The following is a 24,812-nucleotide window of genomic DNA, read 5'->3' on the forward strand; positions in this document are numbered from 1 at the left end:
CTGTCGCAGTGGGAGACCTGTCCCCACTGGCCGCGTCTGCACATCACCGCGTCTGCTTTCCTCTGGGAAAATGGGCTCAAGTGCTTCCTATTCCTAAATAGCATTTCCAGGTTGTGAGTAAGGACAAGGCCCTTTAATCTGTTTTTATTGCTCTTGTTGTAGTTTGCTTATTGTTTATAAAGTGCTTTCTCTTTAAAGCGGCACGCCGGAGCCATCTCAGCCCCTCTCTGAACCCCGAGTTTTATAACCGAGGGCCTGAGCACGGCCCCTCTCTACAGGCGCACGAAGGCCGGGCCCCTCCAACGCTCCCTTTTCTTGTCTGCTCCAGGTTGGGAAATGCCTCCCTGTCCCTTGCGCGGAGCCTCGGCGTCCAGGCGGAAGCGGGTCTTGTTGCCTGGGCGACGAAGCGGTGCGCTGGAGAGGCTGCTCCCGCGGCCACTGGAAGCCGGAAGAGGCGGGGCCACCGGGTCTCGCGCGGCCGCGGTGGGGCTCGCAGGTGAGCGGATGGGCGTGGGGGAGGGGTGCGGGGTCGTGGGGGTTCGGGGGTCCTTGTCGACCCCAAAGCCCGGGTGTGACGGGCCCCGGCCTTGCCATGGGGTCAGGGCTCCCGGACTCTGCGTCCCCGCCGTCGTGGGGCCTGCGATGGCGAAGGGCAGGGGTCGGCGGGCCGGTGCTGGGATCTGGGGCCCCAGGACGCCCCGTTTCTTCCGGGCGTCCCCGGAGACTGGGGGGAGGGATCGAAGTACTTGGCGGCGGGGTGCGGAGGCCCTGGGGCCGCCACCCCATTCCGAGGTCCGGCCGCGGCCCCCGTCCTTGGTCACTCCGTGTCCCTTTTGCAGGTGTCCGGCCTCTGGTCCCCAGGCTGACAAGCATGAAGCTCCTGTGCGTGGTGGCCGTGGTCGCCTGTTTGCTGGCGCCTCCAGCCCAAGCCAACAAGGTGAGGGGGCGGAGTCCGCAGCACCTGTGCGGGACCCGGGCGAGGACAGGGCTCCAGCCCTCCCCTCGCTCCCCTGCACCCCTGCCTTTGGGGGTGTCCTCTCGGGCCAGACCGCAGGCCTCCCTGTGGGGCGGGCCAGCGGAGGCCTGGGTCTGGGCAGGCGACCTTAATAACTGCGCCTCGGGGGAACGTGGAGTAGCATGATGAGTAGAAAGGCGCTCTAAGTGTCTCGTCCCACACAGGTGGACGTTTCTGTAGGGAGGATGACCCGCCTGAGAGCTGGGGAAACGCCCCTGGCCTGGGTTTGGGTGGGTCCGTGGAATCTGAGATTCTGAATATTAAAAAGACAAAATCCAACCGAGTCCATTTGAAGACCCAATTGGCTTTATTAAGCGATTCATGAATGGGTCAGCATCCCTTCTAGAAACTGGAAGGGTGACCCGAGGGGTGTGCAAAATGGAAGGGTTTCATAGGAAGAAGGTAGGGCCCGGGAGCCATTGCCAAAAAAAGAGAAAGGGTTATTTGGGGGCAGGAACATGTTTCTTTTGGGGGAGAGGGGAAGGTTTCTAAGTAGATTGCCTCTTTCCATGGGGAATGGGGAGGGCTCATGGACACATTACCTTACTGGTGCTTGGCCAGAAAAATCCCAGACATTGACTAACATGATGTTTCTGGGAGAGGCTGAAATTGCACTTAGCTCAGGCATTAACTGTAGGCCAATCTCCTAGAGTTAGGAAAAACCTGGGTGTAATCTCCTAGGTTTGTTATCAGGGGCTTTCAGCAGGAAGGACACCATTTGGGGCCCGTGAGGTTTTGCTTGCACTCCCTCTGGGGAATTCCTGCCTGGAAAATGTTTGTGGCATTGTCTCTTCCCTGGTCCAGAGGGGAAGAACCTTCATTCAGAGGGGCAGCTTGGGTATTCCCGTGGAAACCACCCACTTTTTCTCGTTCATCCCATCCTATTCCTTCCCCCAAGCCTCCCCTAGGAAGTTGGAGGTGGAATGGGTGGGATGAGGCCAGCCACCAGGTCTGCTGGACAGAGGTGCACACACAGGTGTGGGCCCAGGGTAGAGGACTATAGCTTTGCTTGCCATGTGCCCCCCACCCTAGCACCCTAGAAGGGCGTGGAGCCCTAGGTAGCTCAATGTGACTCTCATTTGCCACCTGGACAGCCTGTCTTGAGGACCCTGTGATGTGGCATCCTTCCGGCAGAAGTCATTCGGTGCTGACCTTGGGGGTCAGGGAAGGTCCGGGCACTCGTGTGGTGACCCTTATGGAATGGGAGCTGAGAGATGAGAGTCTTGCTGGAACCTGAACCCAGGACGTCCCTGATATGTGCTTTCTCTTGCAGAGCTCTGAAGATATCCGCTGCAAATGTATCTGTCCACCGTACAGAAACATCAGCGGGCACATTTATAACCAGAACGTGTCGCAGAAGGACTGGTAAGGCCTGTGCAGCCTGGCTCGGGGATGCTGTGCCAGGATGGCCAGCTATGCTCGGTGTGGCTTTGGTGTAGAGTCGGGGCCAAGGGGAACAGCTTGAAGTGCTCCAGGGAGCGTTTCCAATCCTGGCTTCTCAGGAGCTGGGGCGCCCCATCCTGGGAGGGAGCTGAGCACAGAGGGGCTAGGGGTTCCTTGATAAGAAGGGGTTAACAAACACCATGCGGGGGTCCAGGTCCCGTTACTCCTACTTGGTTGTTCAATAGATTCACCGGGGGGGCTTTGAGAAAAGACAGGCCCCCGGCGCCTCCTGCCCCCAAGACTTGGTGTCTTGTTTTTTTCCCTAGCATCACTGAGATATAATTGACAGATAACACGGTGTGATTCGGAGGTGTGTAAGGTTAGTTAACACCTCCATCACCTCGCAGTTTCCTTTTGAGTGTGTGCTGAGAACATCTAAGATTAGCAACTTTCAGGTTTATAATACAGTTTTGTTAAGTATAGTCACCATGCCCCCCCCAAAAAAAACCAACCTTTGATTCACGAAGGCCTAAGACCTGAAATCCTGGGGGAGCCCCAGGACGTCCTTGTATCTTGTGGTTACAGTGAAAGGGCAGCGGTGAGTGAGGTGGTAGACGGAGCCCACACCAGATGCTGAGGCCACATCCTGCAGGCAGCAGCCAGCCCCACCGCACGGCACAGATGCCTGGGTGACGGCAGGCCCCGCCCCCGGCCGCCCCGCCCCAAGGCACCCCCGTGCCCACAGCACCCCCGCCCCACGGCCTGCCCGCTCCTCTCTCTTGCAGTACCTGCCTGCACGTGGTGGAGCCCATGCCCGTGCCCAGCCGCGACGTGGAGGCCTACTGCCTGCTGTGTGAGTGTGAATACGAGGAACGCAGCACCGCCACCATCAAGGTGACCCTGCCCCCCACAGCCCCGCCCCAGGTCCCGGCTGCCAGATTCCCGCAGGGTATTGTTCTGGAACATGCCATGTGGCTATGGGACTGGCTTCTGGCCTGGCCTGTCCCAGACACAGGGACCCACTTGACACCCCTTGGAGCCTGCCCTCCTCAGTCCTCCGTCCAGGGCCCCCCCCTTTCATTGGGGGGTGAGAGCCTAGGAGATGCTCACCATTCTGTCCCCCGCATTTTTCCCAGTTCTTTCCCTTTCTCTCTCTCCTGTTCATTCAGTAAACATCTTCTCTTTTGGGCAAGTAGACAGGTAAGCCCGCCTCCCTAGAGCTCACAGTCTACCTGAGCTTCCAGAGTGACAGCAGCCTCCCGTGAGGGCTCCAGAGAGCTGTGGCCCCGGGCTGGGGTCCGGGTGCCGGGACGGGCAGCAGGGGCGTCAGACTGCGTCCTCTGTGCTCCCCTGACCCGCACCCCCAGATCCGAGAGAAGAGGCAGGCATGGCCACCCCACAAGGGCCTGGCCGTTTCTCCGCCACCAGCAGGCCTGGCTTGGACCACGGCTGCCTAGAGCCTCCCTGTCTGCTAGTCTAAGCTCGCACTGTCCAGCGCCAGGCCCCGCTCACTGACTTCTGACAGTCCTTCCTGGTCCAGTTTTTAAGCTATTCCTGCTTGCCCTGTGAAAAGTCTAGGAGCAGCACTGGGAAAGAACTCGGGGTTTAGGGGCACTGCTGAGTCGGGTTTCTCCTCTGAGGCTCGTTGGGATGGGAGGTGACCCTCACCGCTGTCCTGCTGTCTGGACCGGCGCCTTCCACGTCCTTAGTTCCATGTCTTCACCTCTCAGGTGGAAAGCAGCTGCCTGTCTCCCTCAGCCATCGCCCGGCAGGCTCTGCAGACTCTGCCTTTTCATCCTCCCGCCCAGTCTGCCCCTCCTGCAGCCACCTTTCTCCTTCTCTGAACTTGCTCCAGTGGGTCCCCCCCTCTGGGGACCAGACGCCTGAGACCTTAAATTCTGAGCCAGATGTCGCCTCTCCCTGTTTGGCAGGGAGGGACTTCCCGGCACAGGACTCCATCAGACACACGTCCTAATCCCTCAAATTTCCCTGAGTCCTTCTCCATGGGGGGACACACCCCTACCTGCAGCCTCCACTCCCCCCCTTCCCAGGTGCAGGCAGGAGGTCTGGTTGGGGTCTGGTTGTTCACCTGTTTAAAGCGGCATGAACTTGATGGCCCGTTGAGGGAGGGATGAATTGAACGTGGCTTTGCCTGAGCGGGGCAGCAACCCTGAAAGTCTCGAGGTTCCTGTCTCTTCCACCCTTCGTCTCAGTCCATTCAGGGCCAGGGCTGGAGTCCGAGGCCAGGGGCGGATGGCCAGGCTTTGTGGAGGTAGAAAGACCGTCACAGGTGGAGTCCACACACTGGGGTGCAAGTGACACTTCTACCATTTTCTCGCCTGGGACCTAAGGCTGAAGGCTTTAGCCCAGGGGTCCCCAGTCGAGTGCATACCGCCCACCAGGGGACAAGGCAATGAGTGGAGGTGCTTCTGTGGTCCCAGCACCAGGGTGTTACTGACACAGTTACAGGGACACCCTCTTACAGGGACGGCAGTGCTGTGTCCTGGACGGTCCTGTCTGACGTGCCCCCAGCACCCACATGGAGAATGACAGGCTTGAATTTGCCTTGTTGAAGCTGTCTTTTCTGTAAAACAGGAATCTCTCCAGCTTGTGAGGCTCTCCATGTCTGTAGGAGATTCCTGAGGCTGCCTGCTGCCCTGCCTCTCTCCTCCCTGCAGGGTGACTGTCCCTTGAGCACCGAAGTTCCCTTCCCGCCAGCCGCCCTGCTCTCGGCGGTGGGGAGTGGTGCACACACCCGGGTCCGGTCTCCTGGGCCCCTGCTCCCGGCCTCCCCTGGCCGCCCCTGTGTGCTCCGTTTGGCGTCGGATAGCTCTATGCCGTGTCTTGTAGGCTCTTGTCCAGCTGGAGGGCCGTTTCCCCACCCTCACCCCTGGGGTCCTCTCGGCCTCCTGATTCAGGCGTCCTTTGTCTGATGGAGAACTGGCTAATGGAGAACTGAGGGTTCTCATGGGGCCCTGGGTCTCGGGCAGTCAGCGACTGTGTGGCGGGCCATGCTGCCTCCCTGGCACTCTGCCCCCCAGCCCGCAGTCTCTGGCCCTTCCCCGAAGCAGCACTGTGGCAGAGGGCGGGCTGGCTCACAGGCCGTGGGTCTGTCCTCAGGTCATCATTGTCATCTACCTGTCGGTGGTGGGGGCCCTGCTGCTGTACATGGCTTTCCTGATGCTGGTGGACCCGCTGACCCGGAAGCCAGACGCGTACACAGAGCAGCTGCACAACGAGCAGGAGAACGAGGTACTGACCGGGCTCTGGGGCCGGACCTGCCACCCTGCACTGCACCCGCTGGGCCCAGGCTCCCTGTCCCTCCCCCATGCTCCAGTTAAGTGTCCCACGTGTCACCAGACTCCAGTGTTTTCCTTGCTGGGGACTGCCCTGTGGACCTCCAAATGACACGGGGTGGCCCATGTTGTTCTCCTAACGTCCGGCATTGGGCAGCTTCAGTGACGGCTGGGGCGCCATGTCTCCCTGTTACACTGCACTTGTAGACAGAGGGGCGTGAGCTGACCAGGCCGGTCACACGTGGGTACGTGCGGTGTCCCGGTGGCTCGGGGGTCAGGTTGGCCGTGGGCTTTGTGGTGGCGGGTTTATCTTCAGTGGCCTCAGAAACCTGCTGAGCACTTGCTCAGGGCGCAGCATGGCCCTGCAGCCTTGAGGGAAAGCGGGGTTCCAGGCAGGTAGGTGGGAAGGCGCGGGGCACCGGCTGGCGTGTGTGTGTGTGTGTGTGTGTGTGTGTGTGTGTTCGCGCGCGTGTGTGCGCGCGCGTGCGTGTGACGGATGTCAGCATTTCAGGTACAGGGAGGCACGTCAGGAGGGTGGCAGACAGAGCTGCTGGTCAGTGATGGCCAGATTATTGAGGGCCTCCAGTGTCACTCCAAGGCTCTCGGCTTTGTTACCTGAGGAAGGTGGGGACCCAGCCGTGCCAGGCAGCCTCAGGCCCCTTGGGCACTCACGTGATGGGCCGGCAGTGAGTGACCCCTACTGCAGTTATGGCAGCCTGCAGAGGAAGCCAGGGCGGGAGGGGCGAGGGCAGGGACGAGCCACCGCGCCCCCCCCAGGAGTCTCGGGTCTCTGCCACGTCCTGGGACAATTAATTGAAGAAACTGGGAGACGTTTAGCTTGAAAAAAACAGAAACAAACTCAAGGAGGTGCATGACAGCAGACGAGAGCTTGGCCCCATCCTGGGTAAAGCTGGGGACAGAAGGACCACAGCCAGGAGCGTCTTGCAGGCCACGCAGTCAGCGATGGGGCGACGGGGCGGGCTGCCCTGGAAGACGGTGAGTTCAGGGTCACTAGCGGTCACCAGGCATGGGCTGAGCTGCCATGAGGAGGCACAGTTGAGAGCAGTTTGAGCCCAGGATTGAAGGTGGGAGAGGGTCGGGGCTCAGGTCTGAGTGTGAAGCTGCACAGGGCCAGGGCGGGAGGGAGGCCTGGCCGCTCCCGTGACCGAGCCGCTCCTGGGTACGCGCTCGGACGGTTGCCAGGTGGCCAGCTGCCCCAGCCTCCTGCTGACATGGGTTTGGCCAAAGGTGGGGCAGAGGATGAGCCTCGCCCGTTGGAGCTGGTGGCGCTGGCAGCTGGGTGGTCTGTGTTCGAGAGGAAGCCGGTGTGCCTACCTGGTCATTAATGCACAGTAATAGCAGCTCTGCAGGGGGGGGCATCGGGGGGGGCATCGCTAATAAACACTCGGCGATTAGGGTAATGTGGTAATTGCAGTCCTGGCGGGCCGTAATTGAGAGATGCGCGGTGATTACAGCCGGGCTGCGATTTCCCCGGAATGCGTGGGTCCCGGCCCGGCCTTCTCGCGTCTCCTGCCTCCTGGACGCGTAGCGGAGGGGGCACGCCTGTGCCCTGGGGTCTGAGCCCAGGCTCCTCTCCCCCTGGGGTCTCCCTACTTTGAGCCTTAATGCACAGCTGCCTTTGTGTGTGATGGGCTCTGGGGAAGCAGGGGTTCCATGTGGTCAGTCTAGTTCTTGGAGCAGAACCTGAATCGGGGGGTGGACGTCTGGGGCAGGTTCTGGCTGAGTAGGGAGGAGGATTGTCTGCAGCGTGGGCCGCTGTGCACCCCTCATGTCAGGCGTGCCTGGGAGATGCAGGCAGCAGCAGCCCCCAAGCTGAAGCTGGCACTGCACGCGTCATGCTGAGGACGAGCTCCTGGCCGAGGAAACGGGGGTGGGTGAGGTTCCCCCTGAGGTTCTAGAAGGTGATGAAAAGCATGTTTAGTCTCTGAACACAGCTGACCTGAGGTGCGGCCAGCTCTGCAGAGTGGTCCAGGGAAGGCTGTCAGGCAGCTGAGGGTCCTGCCGCCTGCCGGTGTCCTGAGCCAGGACTGTCCCCGTCACACCTAAGGATTCTGGAGGGGGAGCCCATCATAGGTGCTCCTGAGTGTCCCTTCATGGCTCCAGTGTGTCCGTTCTCTCCTGGGCACGTACCTGTCCTCCCTGTGCTCACAGGTGTGCTCTGTGGGTTTCCAGACTCGTGTGGCTGCAGGGGTGTCTGCCCCAAGACGGAGACCCCCGTGGGTGAGCAAGCAGGAGCTCACAGGCCATGGGCAGGACCAGGGTAGGACAGAGCAGCCAGGGTGGGCCTTGCCTTCCTCACGTTAGCTGGGGAAGGCTGGCTTCCTGGCGGGATGGGGTCTGCTCAGCTTCTGGGGGGCAACCAGGCTGAGCAGAGCTCAGGGGTCCCGTCTAGTCTTGGGTGGGGAGGGCGCTCTGCTGGCCCTCCCCTCTCAGGGCATATGGGGGAGGTGTGGGCTTGGGGCAGGAGAGCACGTCCCACCTGTCTGCACAGCGCCTCGGCCCAGTGGAGGCTGTGTCCCTGGGTTTATTAGTGGTCTGGAGGGTTTCCCTTAAGAAAGAGAAAGGGACCCCCCCTGGGCCGGGCACTGAGCTCTCACCCCAAGAGGAGGAAGGTCAGAACAGGACCTCTTGGGTTCTTTGAACGTGCTCCTCGGCCTGTCCAACTCAGTGACTGTGAGAAGGAAGCTGTCCAGGCTCCCGCCCCATGCCCCCCACCCACTGCACCCCAAGTCTGGGACGCAGGCAGAGGAGATCTGGAGGTCAGATCACTCCCTTGGCTCCAGCCCCCCAATTCCTGTAGCCAGGAGTTCTCCTGCCCTGGGGCTGGGGGGCTGGAAGAGGAAGGAGGCCTGCAGGCCCAGCCCCGGCCCAGCCGTGCAGGGAGATGAAAGCAGGCTTGTCCCTTTGAAAGCACTGGGCTGCCTCCCAGGATTCCGGCAGCATTAGGCCTAATCCCTGGGCTCAGACGCCCTTTGAAAGGAGGAAGCAAGCGTGTTTGCTGGGACAGAAACGGCAAACAGAGCTGTTCAGATGTATGGGTTTGGCTTCTTTGAAGAAAAACGGGGCTTCTGGGAGGCTCAGGTGTCTGCTGCTCACTGCGTGGCCTGAGAGATCGCCGCCACCGGGGTTGGGTACAGTGCTGGCCCCTGTGCGAGGGAGCGAGTGTGGAAACCCAGGAAAGATGTGATGGCACCTGGGGACATGAAGGGACTGGAGTAGAGAGGACTCGGGGCCACGAGAATGGCCTGCTGCTCCCAGGGATGGGTGGGCAGTGCTGTGTGCCGAGGCCCCGGCCCCAGGGAACTGACGAGGACACCTGGGGAAGACACACGCTGAGGGACAATTCCCTCGTCTCCTCTGAGCACAAGACAGAAAGGTGTGGGGTCAACAGACATTTCCAGAACATCGCGAGGCCCTCCCAGCACGTGGTGGGGAGAGAGCCAGGGGGCGTGGCCTGCCGGCTGCTGTCCGTGGTGCTTAACCTCCGGGGCTGCTTTTCTGAATCCGGAATTGGACGTGGGTGTGCCTGCGGCTTCAGTGCTTCTTCATCCTCAGGAAGGAGGCAGTTCCCTCGGGTCCTAGTACCTAGGTGGCCTCGTGACTGGGGGGAACGGCTGAGGGCACCGGGCACGGAGGCCTGGCTGGGAGGCGGTCCCTGTGGCCGGGGTACGTGGTCCATCAGCTCAGGCTCGGGCGCCGCGCTCAGGCATGTGTCTGTCCGCAGCGGCGTCACCGGGCAGGGCTTGTGAGCAGGGGCTGCTGGCACTGACGTGCGGGAGTCGGGGACCCTCGCAGCCCAGAGGCTGTGGATGGGCTGCAGCAGGAAGGGCTGGGGTTAGATGTGGAGAACGGAGGGAGGCTTGTGACCCCCTCTGAAGGGCCTTGTCCCAGGGCCGTCCTGAGCTGTGAGTCTGGGTCCATGACGAGACCACCTATCCCGCCCCCAGGCACAGGATGAGGGAGAAAGTGGGTCGCCTCCCAAGGGGTGGGGTCCTCTCCCTCGTTTGCGTGTCTTCAGGGAGGTGTGGGCGAGTCCCGGGCTGGCTGAGACCCGCACTCCTGGGGGCGGGGGAGGGTTTCCCAGCCTGGTTTGCTGGGACTGGGTCAGCGCAGGCTCGTCCACACAAGCGTCTGGGTCCACCCGGTTTGCAGAGGAGGCCTCCTCTGGAACCCTGGTTCCTGGGGCCTGATCGGTGGGGCTCCCCTCCTCTCCTAACTGCCCTCGTCTCCCTGAGTCGCAGGAGACGCAGCCTAGAGGGAGGCAGCTTAGAACGGGGGTGTTTGTCCTGCGACGACGGCCCGCTCTGGGCGTCCCTGGAACAGATGTGGAGTCTTTAGTACCTCTTCCTCAGACTGTTAGCACAGAGCCTGTCAGCGGCAGCTTTACCCCACTTAGGAGCTGTTTGTCAAGACTTCACGTGAAGGGAGAGCAGACGACACTGTGGTAATGCGGTGGGTTTCAGTGTGCTCCCTAACGCTGCTCCTGGCTCCCCCACTTCCCCATGAGCAGGGCCGAGGCTCCTCACTGGTCCTGGGAGGCACAGGATTGGGAGTGGGGAGGGAGAGAAGTCCCTGTGGCCTGCAGCCGGGTAGCTGGGTCCTGCTGGGCCCACAGCTTCCCAAGCGGCCCTCCATGCCCACTCACCTAGGTGGCCACATGGACACCTGTCCCTGGCACCGTGGAGCACTGGCGGTGCAGCCGAACTGAGCGAGAAGGGAACTGAAAGGTGTGCACGGCCGAGGGGACTGTGTCCCGCCTGGCCCATCCCAGGGCTGGGGTCTGACGGTGGGTCTGTCTCGAGTGCTTGCTCTCTGCTCTCGTGGTCTCACCGAGAAGCAGCTCTTTCAGTCCCTCATGGACTGGGAAGGTGTTTCAGAGGATGAGGTCGCTTGGCCAAGGTTGTGTTTGGGAGGTGTCAGGCAGGTGCCTGAGTCCGCAGGGTCCTCCCACCTGCTGGGGGAGAAGCAGAAGCAGCACTGAGGAGTCCCCGCCCGGCACCGCCAGTGTGCACGGACTTTTCTGGTGCGATTTTACTCACCGTGCCAAACGCGTCTCCCAGTCATGAGCCATGTTTTCCAAATTGGGGGTGACAGCCCACTAGGTCCTGAAGTCATTTAGTGTCATGACCGGTAATTTTAAATATGAAGTGGAGCAGAGCGTGTCAGAGGCATCATATTCAGTATTTTGTGAAACTGTGTGTGTGTGTAAATGTAATTCCTACTGACTTTTGGGTAAATGTAATTCCTACTGACACTATACTCACAAAAGTCTGAATACAGTGGACTTACTAAATCGAAATCTGGAGAAATAAAGTCGCTTGTCCAGGAACACACAGCTGCTGGGTGGTGAGGCCGTCCCTCCTGTCTGGTGCCCGCTGTGGACCCGTGAGGTGGGCCCAGGGGAGTCTGAGTCTGAGGCGGTAGGAGGGTCCTGACTCCAAGCCCCGTGCGCCCCCTGCCTGATGCCACCACAGCTGCCTCACCTGGCCTGGCAGAGGGACCGTCCTGGGCCCTGGACACGGGCCTCCTGGGGGCACTGTCCACCTCTGGCTCACCTTGGGCAGTGCTTGCAAGATCAGGGACTCAGCTCTGTGGTGACAGACCCCTCTGCAACGGCCAGCTCTCTCTGCCTCCCCTACCCTCCTCTAACCGCCCCCCTCTCCCCAGCCTGGCAGCTGCGTGGCGACAGAAGCCGTGCCAGCCCAGGCCCCTTAGAAGCAAAGTTGCATTTACTGGGCGGCTCTGGGCTTAGAGGGGTGCACTAATCCCTTAAGAGATGGGTGGCAGGAGATAAGAGGCAGGAGAGCTGGGGAGGAAATCCCCACGGGGGGTGGGCCTGGCCCTGGGCTCTAAGTCCCCCAAAGACCAGGTTTGGGTCCTGCGGAAATGCACAGCCTCGCTTCAGAGGCACAGAAGTGGTAATTAGGGCGGATGCGCCTTTGACGACAGAAGCAGCTCTGAGAGCAAAGGGGAAGGGAAGGAGCTGAGCCGTCCAAGGCCAAGAACAGGCTCGGATGGGGCTAACCGCCTGCCCCTGGGTCCCCTCCCTGCCAGGCGCCCCGTGACGTCACATCCCTTCCAAGCAGATCCTCTGGGTCTCAGCTGTGCAGGCTCCTCAGGGGCCCCTGCTCCCGTCTGGGGGACGTACCACCTCCCACCAGCCCAGAGGCACATTGGTGTTGTTTCCTCCGAGTCCTCTGCGTGACACCCTGAGGCCGACACTCTTCCTCTTAGGGTTAGAAGTCGGCCTGTGCGGTGCCTCCAGGGACCTGACTCGAGTGGCCGTGTGATCACAGGGCCTGTCCTACAGATTCTGCAAACACTGAGCCTCCAGTGTGGCCGCCCTGGGGGGCAGCATGTGTGCGCTCAGGGAGCCCACGGCCTGGGGGAGCTTGGGCTGCCCGTTGGGGAGTTCAGACTTCGGGGTCGCACGGCGGGCTTTCGAGACCCCGCAGCCTGCAGAGCCACATCTCGCTTCTTCCCTCCCACTGCAGGACGCTCGCTCCGTGGCTCCTGCCATGGCCTCCCTCGGGGGACCCCGCGCCAACACAGTCCTGGAGCGCGTGGAGGGCGCCCAGCAGCGCTGGAAGCTGCAGGTGCAGGAGCAGCGCAAGACCGTCTTCGACCGGCACAAGATGCTCAGCTAGGTGGCCGTGCGGCCGGGGCTGGACGGGCCAGGGGCCGCGGCCGCCCTCAGTGCCACCCCTGCGTCTGCCCTGTAAAAGCTCGGGCTTCTCTCCTCCTCCTCTCTGTAGAAAGGGTCTCCACTGATTTAGTCGGGAAGACGGCTGGGTCCTGGCCTCTGGCTGCCTCGTCAGCTCATTGGGGTTGAGGCCGGGACGGCAGGCCAGGAGGGAAGGGAGGAGTTTCCTGGGGCCTGTCTGTGCCCCGGCTCCAAATCTCGGGGCCGGTCTTCCCCCATGGACGGCGGAGCTGGGCCCCCATGACTGCGTGGGGACAGCCAGCCCGGCCTTCAGCATGCACCCCCTTCCTCTGTGCGTCCTGTGGCCGCCTCCCTCCCAACCCCAGGACCTCACGGTGGCTGTGCTGGGACTGTTGACCCCACTGAGTCCCTCCGCTAGGGTCTTAGGGCACACCTGGACACTCGTCCGCTTCCTCCTCCCCTGCACACGCCCCGACGCGTGGGGGGCCGTGCCCCTTGCTCACCCTGTGGCCTGGCCCCCCGCCCCCCTCAGGGAACCAAGCAGGCCCCCACGTCTGCAGTTCCTGAGCCAGGGAGTCGGGGACCGTGGGACACGCCAGGCCAGGCTGCGGCTCTGAACGCCGTGGCTCCGGTCCTTGGATCCCCACTTGTCCCTGAATGTCATTTCTCCAGAGCATGGAGAGAGGTGTGTACCCTCCCGGTGCCTGTGAGTCAAGGAGGCCATCATTAAACTGCCTTCTCTCACTTTCTGGATTTTAAGAGATTTAGAGAACAGACTGTTTCACTCGTGACCTGGTAAGTGCCGTGTCCTTGGCAGACCCAAACAGGAGGTAGCACCTGGCCAGTCCTGGTGAGTCTGGCCGCGCCCACAGTGGGGTCCCGCTCACCTGACAGGCGGGACACTGGTGGCTGGGGGTGCCGCTCCGCGCGGGCCCAGGAGTAAGCGGCCCGAGGGGACGGTCCTGAGTGTGTTTCGTCTTCCTGGGAGAGTCCCCTGACTGACACTCCGAGCAGTGTCTGCCGTCAGGTCGCAGACAGAGCAGATGGTGTTCACTGCAAAACCCACGTTTCCCCACTGAAAACCAGCAGGTGTTCAGAGAGGGTGGGGGCAGCAGCTGCCCAGGAGGAGGGGGTGCCGGCTTCCAGGGGCCATCGTGTGACGTGTCCAGGGCCCAGGCAGAAACAAGGGGCCACAGGGACCGGTGGGTCTGACCGTCCTCAGGGCTGTCTGAATGGACCCCGTGTGCAACTTCTGTGCGGAGCCCCACGCTGCGTTCCTGGTGAGGCGAGGATGCCCCTTTGCAAAGATTTGCCAAAGTTCAGAGCCAAGTGCAAGTTCTAAAGGGGATGGGAGGGGGTGACGTGCAGGTGGGGCTTCCAGGAGCAGCAGAGACGGGTTGACATTGGAAGCAAGGAAGGGACAAAGGGCCACCACCGCCAAGGTGACTGAGTTGGTTGTGGGACCCTGAGCAGGTGTGTGCAGCCAACGTGAAGCCTGCTGGGTCCTTGCGTCACAGATGAGAGGGTGGGCAGAGGGACCAGCACGGAGGACGTTGCCACCCTCATGTACCTGGCACACGCTGGCACCTGCTGGGGCCACACTGCTCTGAAAGCTGCTGTGGACCATGGTATCTGTCATGACGGGCCGCTCGGCTCGGCTCCGGGGCACTGAGCAGCACCTGTGCGCTCCACCCCACGCCCTCTTCGTGGGCCCTGAGCCCTTTGGCCTTCGTCTGTATTGAGACTTACTCTTGGCGGAGGTCACTGAGTGACCCTCAGGGCTTCCCTTCTCCGACCCTAGAAAACCTCGCCTGGCTCCTTGAAGCACATCGGCCAGTAGGTAGGTGTGATCTGTTTCCCCTAGGAGTTGAGTTGTCCCATCTGCAAAGTTGTCTTCATGCTGACCTGACCTTCGCTGTGGTCTTGGGGTAGCATGTTCCTCCTGTTTGGAGCCGACCGCCACCCCTTCTCCTTGGACCTGTGTCATCTCTTTAGCCTCGCCCCACGGCTGGTCCTTGTCAGCCTATTAATGTCTCGGGTCCCCTGCTCTGCAAAGAGCCTCAGGCGGTAGTGGCAGCTCCCCGTTTCCATGCCCTTCTCCACCTTCCACTTCGTCCTTCCCCCCTGCAGGCAAGGTCACTGATGGCTGCGTTGGCCGGACCACAGGATGTCTGGTCCCTCTGCCACATGGGACACCGTGGTCCTCCCTCCTTCGTGAACTTGCTGGGCTCCTGTGACCTTGTCGCTCTGTCCATCTCTTCATTTCTCCCTCATCCTGCTGTTCCCAGGCTCCCGTTCACGTCCTACTCCACTCCATCTAAACTTGCACGTCACAGTACTCTCCCCAGAAGCTTATTCCCTTCGTGGTTTCCTGGGGTTAGTTCTAGAATCTCTGGCTCTAGCCCAGACCCAACCCTGAGCTCCAGACTTGTCCATCTGGCTCTCAGCTGGACCCCTCCCACCTCAAGTGCCACAGTCCGTTGAAATGGGCGTGTCCCAAACTAAACTCATCTTTAATTGGCTTCCATGTTCTTTATCTGAATTGGTGGTACCACCACCCGCCAAGTTGTTCCAGCCAGAAACCTGGAGGTTCTTCCCTGCCTGCAGTTCCCCTGTCCGCTCACGAGGACTCTGTCCCTCCTGCCCCCTCTGCCCCTGCAGCACCACCCGTCCACACCGTCATCACGTCTCACTGGGCCACCAGAGGTCATGTCACTGCCTCCTTCAGAGCCATCGGGGCTCCCCATTCCCTGAGCCCGAGATCCTTCTTGAGGCCCAGAAGGCCTCAAGGCCATGACCTGCCTACCCCTCTGACCTGGAGCCCCAGAGCCAACTGGCAGGAGTGACTGGGTGCAAGGCCTTCGAAGGGGGCCCTCTGGATATGTGCTCACCCAGGCGGTGCTGGCCTTAGGTGTGGGGACACTGACCCTCAGGCGCCCAGGAGGCCCTGCGTCTCAGGCTCCCCCTACCCTCACCCCACACTTCCCTCTCCTCCCTGGGGGCTGAGGAGGGAGCAGAGCCTGGAGAAGTGACCTGTGCGTTTGCTGTCCACACTCGGGCGAGTCCTACGGGCTCTGGGAGCCAGCGGGGCGGGTGGACGGGGGCCTGCGCCTGGGGTGGACCTGGCTCCTCCACCTGCTTGGCCCTTTGGCAACCCGTCCGCTCTGAGCCCCTCTCCGCGTCCCTAACAACTGCACGGCCCAGTTGTGGTCAAGTGATGGCGCCCATGAGGGGGGCTGGGACAGAAAGCCCCAAGACCAGCCCTCCGTTTAGGAAAGCGGGGTGGTCCAGGAGCCCGGGAGCCCCTGCTGACTGCACTTACTCGCTGGGCGTCCGGTGCTTTGTCTCCTCACTACTGGGTGCTGTCGTCAGCAACGAGTAGTTAATGTGTGACGTCTTAGAAGAAACCTAGGACGTGTTCCTGTTCCAGCTTAAGCCCTGCTGTCAGTCAGGGCTCTGGAGATGGAACAGGGACCTCCCACTCAGGGCAATGGGGCCCAGGACGCCAGGAAACCTGGACCCCACGGCTAAATCCCTCCCTTGTTCAAGTTCGCACAGAACCTCTGGGGGTGGTGACGGGTGGCTCCCTCCGTCTAGTCACTGGTGTCCCTACTCCCCAGGCGTGGAGCTGAGCCGAAGCAAAGGCTGTAGGCAGGCTGACCCTGAGTGCACTGGGCTCCTTGTGTCAGGGCGGACGTGAGGGTAGGGCTCCAGCTGTGAGGTAGGAGCCCTGGTCCCCACCTGGCGTCCCTGAGCCTCAGCTTCTCCACACAGAGCGAGGACGTTACACCAGCCCGTTGTTTCCCAAAGCACGGTATACACGTGCAGGGGGTTTCAGGTAGTGCCCGGAAGAATACTTTTTATTCTTATGTCATTATTTTAATGAGTAGTAGAAAAAAACGTAGCTAGCACATGACTTTCAGGATTTTGTGGATATTAATGTGAAGAGCAGGTAAAAAGGCGGGAAGTGAGTATACGTGAAACAGTAGCAGAGCAGGAAGTGCAGAAAGGGCAGGAATTTGGGCGGGAGCTGAGGACAGTGCTGCTGGCCTGGGTCCCCTGCAGATAGGACATCTGTAAACTATGTGAGCTGTAGATTTCAGTCTCCGCACGGGTCAAAGGGGGTGAGAAGAGCTGTGTGGCGGGGCCAGGGCCGCTGAGACCAGACATCACATGGACCCACGCCTCTGCAGCCTCCTGGTCCCCGATCCACCCCTGGAGGCCCAAGGGTCACCCAGCAGCCCCGACACCCCAAGTGGCAGCATCAGAGCTGCTCAGAGACAGGTCTTCCCATAACCAGAGGGTGTACCCCCCACCCCCGTCTCGTCCTGACACCTGAGCATGTCGGCGGCTCTGCACAGGCTTCCACCTTAGGTGTGTCGTCCAACCCTGGGTCCTCAGCCGGGCAGCACCCGGGGGCCAGCACCTCCACCTGCCCTTGGCGGCAGCAGGTGCTGCGGGTGGCCAATCACAGACCAGGAGTGGCCCTCTCCCCTCCTGGGAGCTGATCCCAGATCAGAGGAGCCCCCTCCGCCCTCCGCCCTCCCCTTCTGGGTGGGTGTGTCACCGTTTGAAGCTCCATCAGGTAACGTGTGCCTGGCTCCTGGTGCCGTGGCGGGAAGCCGGGCAGAGGCTGTGAGGTGCCGAGGCGGGCAGGCAGCCCAGAGGTCCCGCCATCCCCCACCCTGAACGGGCACAAGCCACAGGTGGCCGTGAGCAGAGCAGCGGAGCCAACGTAGAAGGTAACCACGGAGGTGGTGGCTGGGGGACGTGAGGCCGGGTTTCCCAGGGGCTTAGTCACCTGATGGCTTTCCTCCCAAAGGAGGGTGAGCAGCCCAGTTCCCGCTGGCTGGGGGGGCAGGGGAGCCCGGCCGCCGTGGGCATTGCCGCCCGTGGGAACTTCTCCGTGGGCTTGCCCACTGGAGAGCCCACTGAGACCGGGTTTGGCCTGACGCCTGACACCTGCTGTGTGCAGACTAACGTGTGGCTTTTCTGGGTACAAATGCTGCACTTATCCACGTTTTAGAGGGAATGTGTGCTCTCTCAGGAGGCTTTCTTGAAAAGGAGCCGAAATGAGAAAGGTGTAGGCGGGGAGAGCCTCACCCTGCATCCAACTGAGGCACAGGCTCGAGTGGTGCAGGGCAGAGGGTGGGGGCACGGCCTCTGGAGCCGACCGCGGGGGTCAGATCCCAGCTCCATCACTTAGTAGCTGGGTGACCGCTGGCCCTTTGCTTGTGTGGGTCTGTGCCAGCCCCGGTACACGGGTCAGCCTTGTAGCACTGCTGTGGGAGCCACGTGCGAGACGTGCTTAGACGAGTGTCCAGCATGGCCCACTATACAGACGTTCTTGTTGGTAATCCTGCGATTCACTAGAAACACGACTGAGGCTCTCTGAGCCTCAGTTTCCCCATCTGTTACCTCAAGGGGATGAAATGGGTTGTTAGCATGGGGGAATCGGGGTTTCCTGCCTTGTAAAGTGAGCCAAGACTGTGTCCCCATTGAGACACCGTGTTTCCTCCCCTTCTGTGCCAGAGGGAACCGTGGGCAGAAAAGCTTTGTGTCTTCAGGCCCAAACCGCTCTGCGTCTGCTCTGGACACCCTGGACATTAGACGAACGACGTGGTGTGAGCGCACCCGCCTCCCCGTGACGGGCTGTGGTCAGATCAGTGACACGTGTGACCGCATGCTCAGCCACAGAGTCACCCCTCCACCTTTAGGTTACTTCTTGGGGACATCTAGTGTGTCAGGAGCAGGGCTGGCCCTGCAGGATGCTGAGATGCACGGGGCATGGTCCTGCCATTCTCCTTGAGGCAGCAAGATGCTGATGTGTGACAAGGTGAATGGCAACGTGAGGGTACAGCCCGAGAAAGAGCATCCCCAAACAGCTCATGACTAACAATAGGCCTTAGGACAAAGCACGGGACAAGAGAGGGCCAGGCTGGCTCTGGAAGGAGGAGCAGGACTTGGGGACAGGGAAGGGCCAACGCTCCAGGCCTCGTGGGGAACTGGCCAAGGCTGATGTGGGGAGAGGAGGCCGTCCCGCTGGAACAGAGGACAATTTGGGGGTGCAGTTGGGGGGCGGCAGGAGGACCACAGACTGCTGAGGACCTTTGGTGCCAGGCAAGGGACTCACGGCATTGTTTGTGGGGGAGTCACATGATCAAAGAAATTTCTTAGAACAAGAATCAGGCTATGTGCACGCAGAGAGATTGTGGGGGGCAAGACTAGAGTGGGGGACCCGTGACCCTCCACATCAGGAGGAGCCGTGGTCCAAGAGCCCCGGTCTGCTGCAGGCCAAGATGCTTTCACTCAGGATGTCCCTACACTGCGTGGTGCCCCCACAAAGTAAGTGCGGGCACTGTCCCCCTCCCACAGTAGAGAAAACAGTCTTGCTCACAGTCCTGTAGCTGAATAGTGGCTAAGCCAGGGTCCAAAGCCCTTTGGCTGGCCCCAGAGTCCTTGGTCATCAGCCAAGTTTTGACAAGTTGCAGAGAGCACCCAGTTCGCTCTAAAATGTGGTTAAGTGTATGAATAAGAGATGGATGGGACAATCAGTGACAGCCTGTATGTGCAGGGACCTGAGAGGACCTCAGCCCCCAGGAGAGGGACCTGGGGCAGGGACGTGAGAAGCCAGTGCCACTGTCCCATCTGGCCACAGGTGCAGGCTCTCACAGCCCCAGCTTCCTCTCTACAGTGGGCTGAAGGCAGCTTTGCCATAGGGACACGCCATGTGACATGTTTCAAGAGCTAAGCAACATTAGTTCACTCCAGGAGGAGCCAAGTCCCCAAAGACCTGTGGCAGGCATCCCTTCCCACCTCAGATCCTCTGAGTCTCTGATCAGGAGGGGCCTTAGGAAACCTCACATGCATGTCCTGTGTCCCCAAGGGTTTTTCCCACGAAATACTAACCGCCTACGACGGAGGCCCATTTGTGACTAAGGGAACAATGTGTGGAACAGCTTCTCTCTCTCCTGTATCTCTCAGGCTGTTAGAAAACCTCACCATGGACAGAATGATGACTCCTGGCCAGCCCCAAGGTGCATCCTGGTTTCTCTTGAATGCCAAGTTTACCGTTTATCAGCTGTGTGACCTTAGGAAAGTTACTTCCCCTCTCTGTGCTTCGTTGTTCCTAACTGTAAAATAAGGATAATAACAGTGCTTGCCTGGTGGTGAGGATTACACGGCAGTGCATGTGAGTGTGCACACACACGTGTGGCATGTAGAACGCGCTTGATGTGGAGGAAGCCTGATACCCACATTGGCTTGTTGTCCTCTGGTCCAGGCTGGCTCGGCAGTCTTAGTTCTCAGTGGCACCTGAGGCAGTGGGTCACTGTTTCTGAAAGTGTAGGTCCCTGGTGATAAATGCAAGAATGAATTCCCCCAAAGTTCATTGCAGGCTTGAAAGGACACTGGAGAGGACTCCCTGGCCCTTTAGTCGGAGGACAGCACCTGACTGGTGGCTGCTGCTTCAAACCAGTGATCACAGACCCTCACAATTACACTCCTTTCCTGTTTACTGTCTGGAACTCTACAGTTCACGCTGTGGTTTTACCAGCAGATTCATTTGAGCATCAGGCTGGCCCCTGAGTAGGTCGGGCCCACTGGACTGTCCCAGCCCTGGGCAGCCAGCAGAGCCGAGATGGGAGGACAGTGAAACCCAGTCACATCACGGCGTGTCCCCACTTTCTCCATCCCTCTCTCACATGTGTACAGTGAGTCGTGCTTAGTGAGGAGCCCAGATGTCTGGGTCTGACTCTCGGCTGTGGCCTGTACCAGCTGTGCTACCGTGGGCAAGTCGCTTCACCTCTCTGAGCCTCCACCTCCTCGTCTGTAAGATGGGGACCTCATCAGTGCTGACAGCCCGGGGCTGTGATGACAGCTGTGAGCGTGCAGGCAGGAGAGCGTGAAGTGTGTGCGGGGCACTGTCCCCAACGAATGGGGATGGCTTCGAGCTGGTCCTCTGTGAGCCCCGCCCACAGTTGGCTTCCAGGGGACCTCTGGGGATGGTGCTGGGTGCATTGACGGTGGCAGGACGGACACTGAACACTCAGCTGACTTAGAGAAGTGGGGATTTGGCTCCACTGTTCCTTCAGACTTGAGAAGACATCAGGCCCTTGTGTACGGAAATGTCCTCTTGGACTGCTTCCAGGACTGTGTGGCTATGGGAAGCCGCTGGACATGGCAGCAGCGCTGTGTCCTGTGCAAGCCGGGGGTGGCACGTGCTGTCTGAGGTCTTTCACAGCCCCATCCGAGGACCTCAGAGCCTCTGGGAGCTCTTCCCAAGGCTGCCCCTGCCTCGCTGACAGTACCAGCTACCAGTAACTCCGTGACACCTGAATTCAGTAACACCCGAATTTCCCAGAAGACCTGGGGCCTCCCACCGTCCCCAACGGGAGTTTTAACGGAGTGTTCAAACGTCCACAGGCCTGAGGTCTCCCCACCTGGAATTCCAGCAATCTGCTGCTGCCATTGCTTCTCAGGACCACACGGTGGCGCTGTTGACCAGCGGTTCTGCCCAGTCAGGCGACCTGAGGAGGGACCAGATTTTGCCTGGTTTCTGAGTGGGAGGGTCCCACTACTCACGTTTCCTGAGCTCAGGCAAGGGAGCGCCTCATCAAGTTGGCGGGGGTGCAGCTCCTGGTGCTGGACTCAGTCTGATGACACCCTATTCTTGCTTTCCCACCACAGAACCCCACGGCCGCCCTTCTAAGAACATCCTCCAGGGGGCGTTCTCTTCCCACGGCGCCAAGGTGACCTGGGACCTGTCCCCCCAGAGCAGCAGCTCAGCAACAGCAGACGCCTTGAACCTGCGGGGGACACCCCCTCATTGAACAGGACACGTTTGTTAGGTCAGTGCAAGCCCCACTGAGCTTTTGGTTCACATGTGAGGCCACAAAGAAGATACTGGGGGACGAAGGGGAAAGACCGTGAGCTTGGTTCCATTTACTGATTCCTGCCTGTGGGCCTCGGGCAGTAACTTCACCTTCAGGAGCCTCTGTCCCCACCGGGAAAGCCGGCTGACCTTAGTACATCCTCACAGGAAAGGTGTAGCAGTCAAACCGGGGTGTCAGGGCCCCGTGCTTTGCGCGTCATAAATGATAGTTGGCAGCTCTGATGAGTAGGTGTGGGAAATAAATAAGTTTTGAAAATGGAATCCACACAAATAATATTAAGTTGTATTTATTAAAATTGTCATTAGATAAAAGCTTCAGACCTCCATCAAATTAAATTTAAATAATTAAGTCAACTATAAATAGGGATTATGTGGGGAGTACAGTCTGGATCCCATATTTAAAAAAAAAAAATGCAAGCACTGCTAGTGAATAACTGTGAGCACCCGTGAGGTGCCCAACACTGGGGGAGGCACTGAGGGCCCTCACTCCTGAGTCGATGCTGCGCCCTCTGGTGGCCCCCAATCTGGCCGAAGGCTTGAGACGCACAATCTTGAAAGCCCACGCTGGGAGCTGCAAAGCTCGGGCTCTGGCACCCGGCGAGGGCAGGACTGGGGGAGCAGAGGTGTGGAGAGGGCCGCCGGCCAGTCAGGGCAGTGGAAGCCCAGGGGTAAGGTCAGGACACTTTGTGTGTCCTGGGTCTGATGGAACTGAGGGTCTGTTTGAAGAGATTTTCGAGAACCTTCCTTGGACAGTAGTGGGGAGCCCTCGAAGGCTGTTGAGCAGGGGAGTCTGTCCCGATGTTTCACACACTTATTTCCACTCTTGAAAGCAGAGTGAGTCTCCATGGTGTCAGAATCACTGTGGATTTTTCCTGGTTTTCGTTCCGCGTGGAGGGCAGAGAGCTAGATGGGAACAGACTCGGGGACAGGAAAAGGACAAAGCCCAGGATGTGCAGAAGGAGACGGTTGGGAATGAGCCTGTGACCAGCCTCCCCGTTGGGAGAGAGCTGGCCCCTTCTGTCCCGTGGAGAGGCCTGGCCCAGTGGCCCGGGTCTCCAGCTGTCCGTCACTGTCCACCGGGCGTGCAGCGCCCACTTGCTCACCCCCCAGTCAGTGAATCGCAGGTTTTCCATCATGAGGGGACAGTAACAGCAGTGTGACAAGTGCTCAGATGGCCTCTGCAGGGCATCGTGGACACGCACAGGAGAGGGAAGCAGGGTCAGAGAGAATTCCTAGAGGAAATGACACCTACGTGGACGCAGTAACCCCATACTGATGAGGGTTGGTGGCATTTACATTCCACGCAGGCAGTGACTTCTGAAACAGCCGCTTCCTAGAGCCTGGGCAGGGCTGTGTGTAAGGCAGGCTGCCCTTGCTGCCCAATCCTCTCGGTTATCCAGTCAGTACCTGTGAGCGTCTTCACGCGCCCGGGGCAGGCCAGGCTCTGGGCCCAGCCGCACAAGCACACACGCTCCGGGGCAGTGTCCCCGAGGAGAAGCCAGGGTGCTGTGAGAGGTGCGTCCTGGACCCATGTGCTCCCGTCCTGCCTCTCCACAAGGCAGAGAGAAGGCCGTGAACGTCCCAACACCCCAGGTTCTTGGAATCAAAGATGCGTGTCCTCCAGTGAAGCGTGAGACCCCTTGGAGGGCTGTGGTCACCACTGCATTTCTTCTGCTGACCCAATAATTGGTCTCTGAGCTCCTTGGATGGCAGGTCCAGGAAGGTATCAGTGATAAGACTCATTCCCACTCAAGGAAAAGGACATTATCCGCGCTGTTCCTAAGCCAGGCCCAGGAGCTGTTTGGGGTGTATTTTTTCTCATTTGGTTCTCATATATTATTGTCCTGTGAGGGGTGTTTTAATTCTCTCCCTGTGTGGAAACCATGACTCAGAGGCAGTCCAACCAGGAAGGGGGAACGCGGGATTGGAACCCTGCTCTGGCGTCTTGTCTGCAGCAGGCACCCGCCTCCCCTCACCACACCTACAGTCTGGTGTGGGGCTGGAGTGACACAGGGGCCACCATACCAGGCCTTTCCTAACGCATATGTCCTCTCTCCTCTTCTTTAGAAACGTTCCCGGGGACCCTCTGCAGAGCTGGAACGGCAGTTCCTGACCCCCCAGGCGGCCTGGGGTCCCCAAGGCCGTGAGGAACAAGGCCCAGGCACTGTGGCCCCAGCTCGGAGCCTCACCGTTAGCACCCGCGGGAGGCGCCCTCGCGGGGCTGCAGGCGAGGCGCTGCCAGGTGTGTCGCGGGAGCATGGCCGACGGATGAGGTCACTGGCCCGGAGTCCTGCTTGCGCTGAGCCTCTGCCTGGAGCCACCCGAGTCCGGAGCGATGGCACGCGTTAGGGGAACGGCAGAAGCCAGCCCAAAGAGTGAAGAGAAGCGCTAACCAGTCCTGGAACCCCAGAGCTGCTGCTGGCGATGTGACTCGTCCCCGTGGTGGGGACGTGCAGACCCCGAGCAGGGGCGATTCAGGGAGGGCCTGCCTCTGGGAGCAGCCCCCCGTGGCACCATGAACGGTCACTTCTGCCGGGGGCTGGTGGACCGGGGACCCGCGGTGCACCCCTGTGCTGTGCAGTTGGGCGCCGCGCCCCCTTCCGGGCCAGCGCCCCTGCCAGCGGAGCCCTCGGGCGCCATGCCCTTTTTGCTGTTCCCCGGCCCAGCCGCCGCCTACGCCGGCCTGTTCCCCTGTGCGCCCGGGCCGGGCGCCCTCGGGGGCTACGACGGCCCCTTCGAGCCAGCTTTCATCCAGAAGCGCAACGAGCGCGAGCGGCAGCGCGTGCGCTGTGTCAACGAGGGCTATGCACGCCTCCGAGGCCACCTGCCGGGCGCGCTGGCCGAGAGGCGGCTGAGCAAGGTGGAGACGCTGCGCGCCGCGATCCGCTACATCCGGCACCTGCAGGAGCTGCTGCGCGCCGCCCCCGACGGTCCCCGGTCTGAACGCCCCAGCGACGCCCAGCCGCCGGAGGAGCCCCGCTTCTCCTCCTCGCCCGGCTTGGAGTCGGAGGAATCCAGCCAGTGATGCGGCTGCGCAGGGACGCCTCACTGCCGACAGCGCCTCGGGTCCCTGGGGGGCGGCGCAGGCCCGGACACTCAGGGGCGCGCTGCGCTCCACGTCTGCGAACCGTCCTCCCCGCCCCACGGCCGGCCGCCTCCCTGCCATCTGGGCGGAGGCGCAGGGCAAGGGTTGCCAGTGGCCGGTGCAGACCTAGGCATCCGGCGGGTGCAGCGGCGGGTGCAGCGGGGCGCAGGCCCTGGGGAAGCTCCAGCGCGTGCCGCGCCCTGCAGGTCGCCGGAAGGCCGGCTGGCCAGGACTGTCATCGGGGGGGTCTGGCTCCGAATCAGCTTCGGCTCCGCGCCGGGGAAAGCTGAGGCCCAGCCTCTGGTTGTGCACAGCGGGCGGCGGTGCCCTGCGCGGTCCTCCGTGGCCACAGGGGCAGCCCTGGGTCTGCGAGTCTCCAGAAGACCAGCCGCGCTTTGGTTCGGGATGCGCACCGCCCGAACCTCCACGCGGTGGCCTCACATACCAACGGCCTC

The 24,812-nt window shown here is 60.9% G+C and overlaps 2 protein-coding genes across 2 annotated transcripts; both read left to right on the top strand.

The window, feature by feature from the left end:
- The first annotated feature begins 368 nt into the window (after positions 1-368).
- TMEM9 (transmembrane protein 9) lies at positions 369-13,142 on the top strand. The gene is made up of 6 exons (XM_033099828.1): positions 369-496; positions 840-937; positions 2,289-2,380; positions 3,184-3,292; positions 5,519-5,650; positions 12,210-13,142. Exons 2-6 carry the CDS (start codon positions 872-874, stop codon positions 12,360-12,362), a joined length of 552 nt encoding a protein of 183 aa, XP_032955719.1. The 5' UTR covers positions 369-496; positions 840-871; the 3' UTR covers positions 12,363-13,142.
- Positions 13,143-17,264: 4,122 nt separating this feature from the next.
- Positions 17,265-24,501, top strand: ASCL5 (achaete-scute family bHLH transcription factor 5). The gene is made up of 2 exons (XM_033099371.1): positions 17,265-21,228; positions 23,340-24,501. The coding sequence occupies exon 2, from the start codon at positions 23,788-23,790 to the stop codon at positions 24,295-24,297; it is 510 nt and encodes a 169-aa protein (XP_032955262.1). The 5' UTR covers positions 17,265-21,228; positions 23,340-23,787; the 3' UTR covers positions 24,298-24,501.
- Positions 24,502-24,812: the final 311 nt, after the last annotated feature.

This window comes from Rhinolophus ferrumequinum, chromosome 27 (assembly GCF_004115265.2).
Source record: "Rhinolophus ferrumequinum isolate MPI-CBG mRhiFer1 chromosome 27, mRhiFer1_v1.p, whole genome shotgun sequence".
NCBI lineage: Eukaryota > Metazoa > Chordata > Mammalia > Chiroptera > Rhinolophidae > Rhinolophus > Rhinolophus ferrumequinum.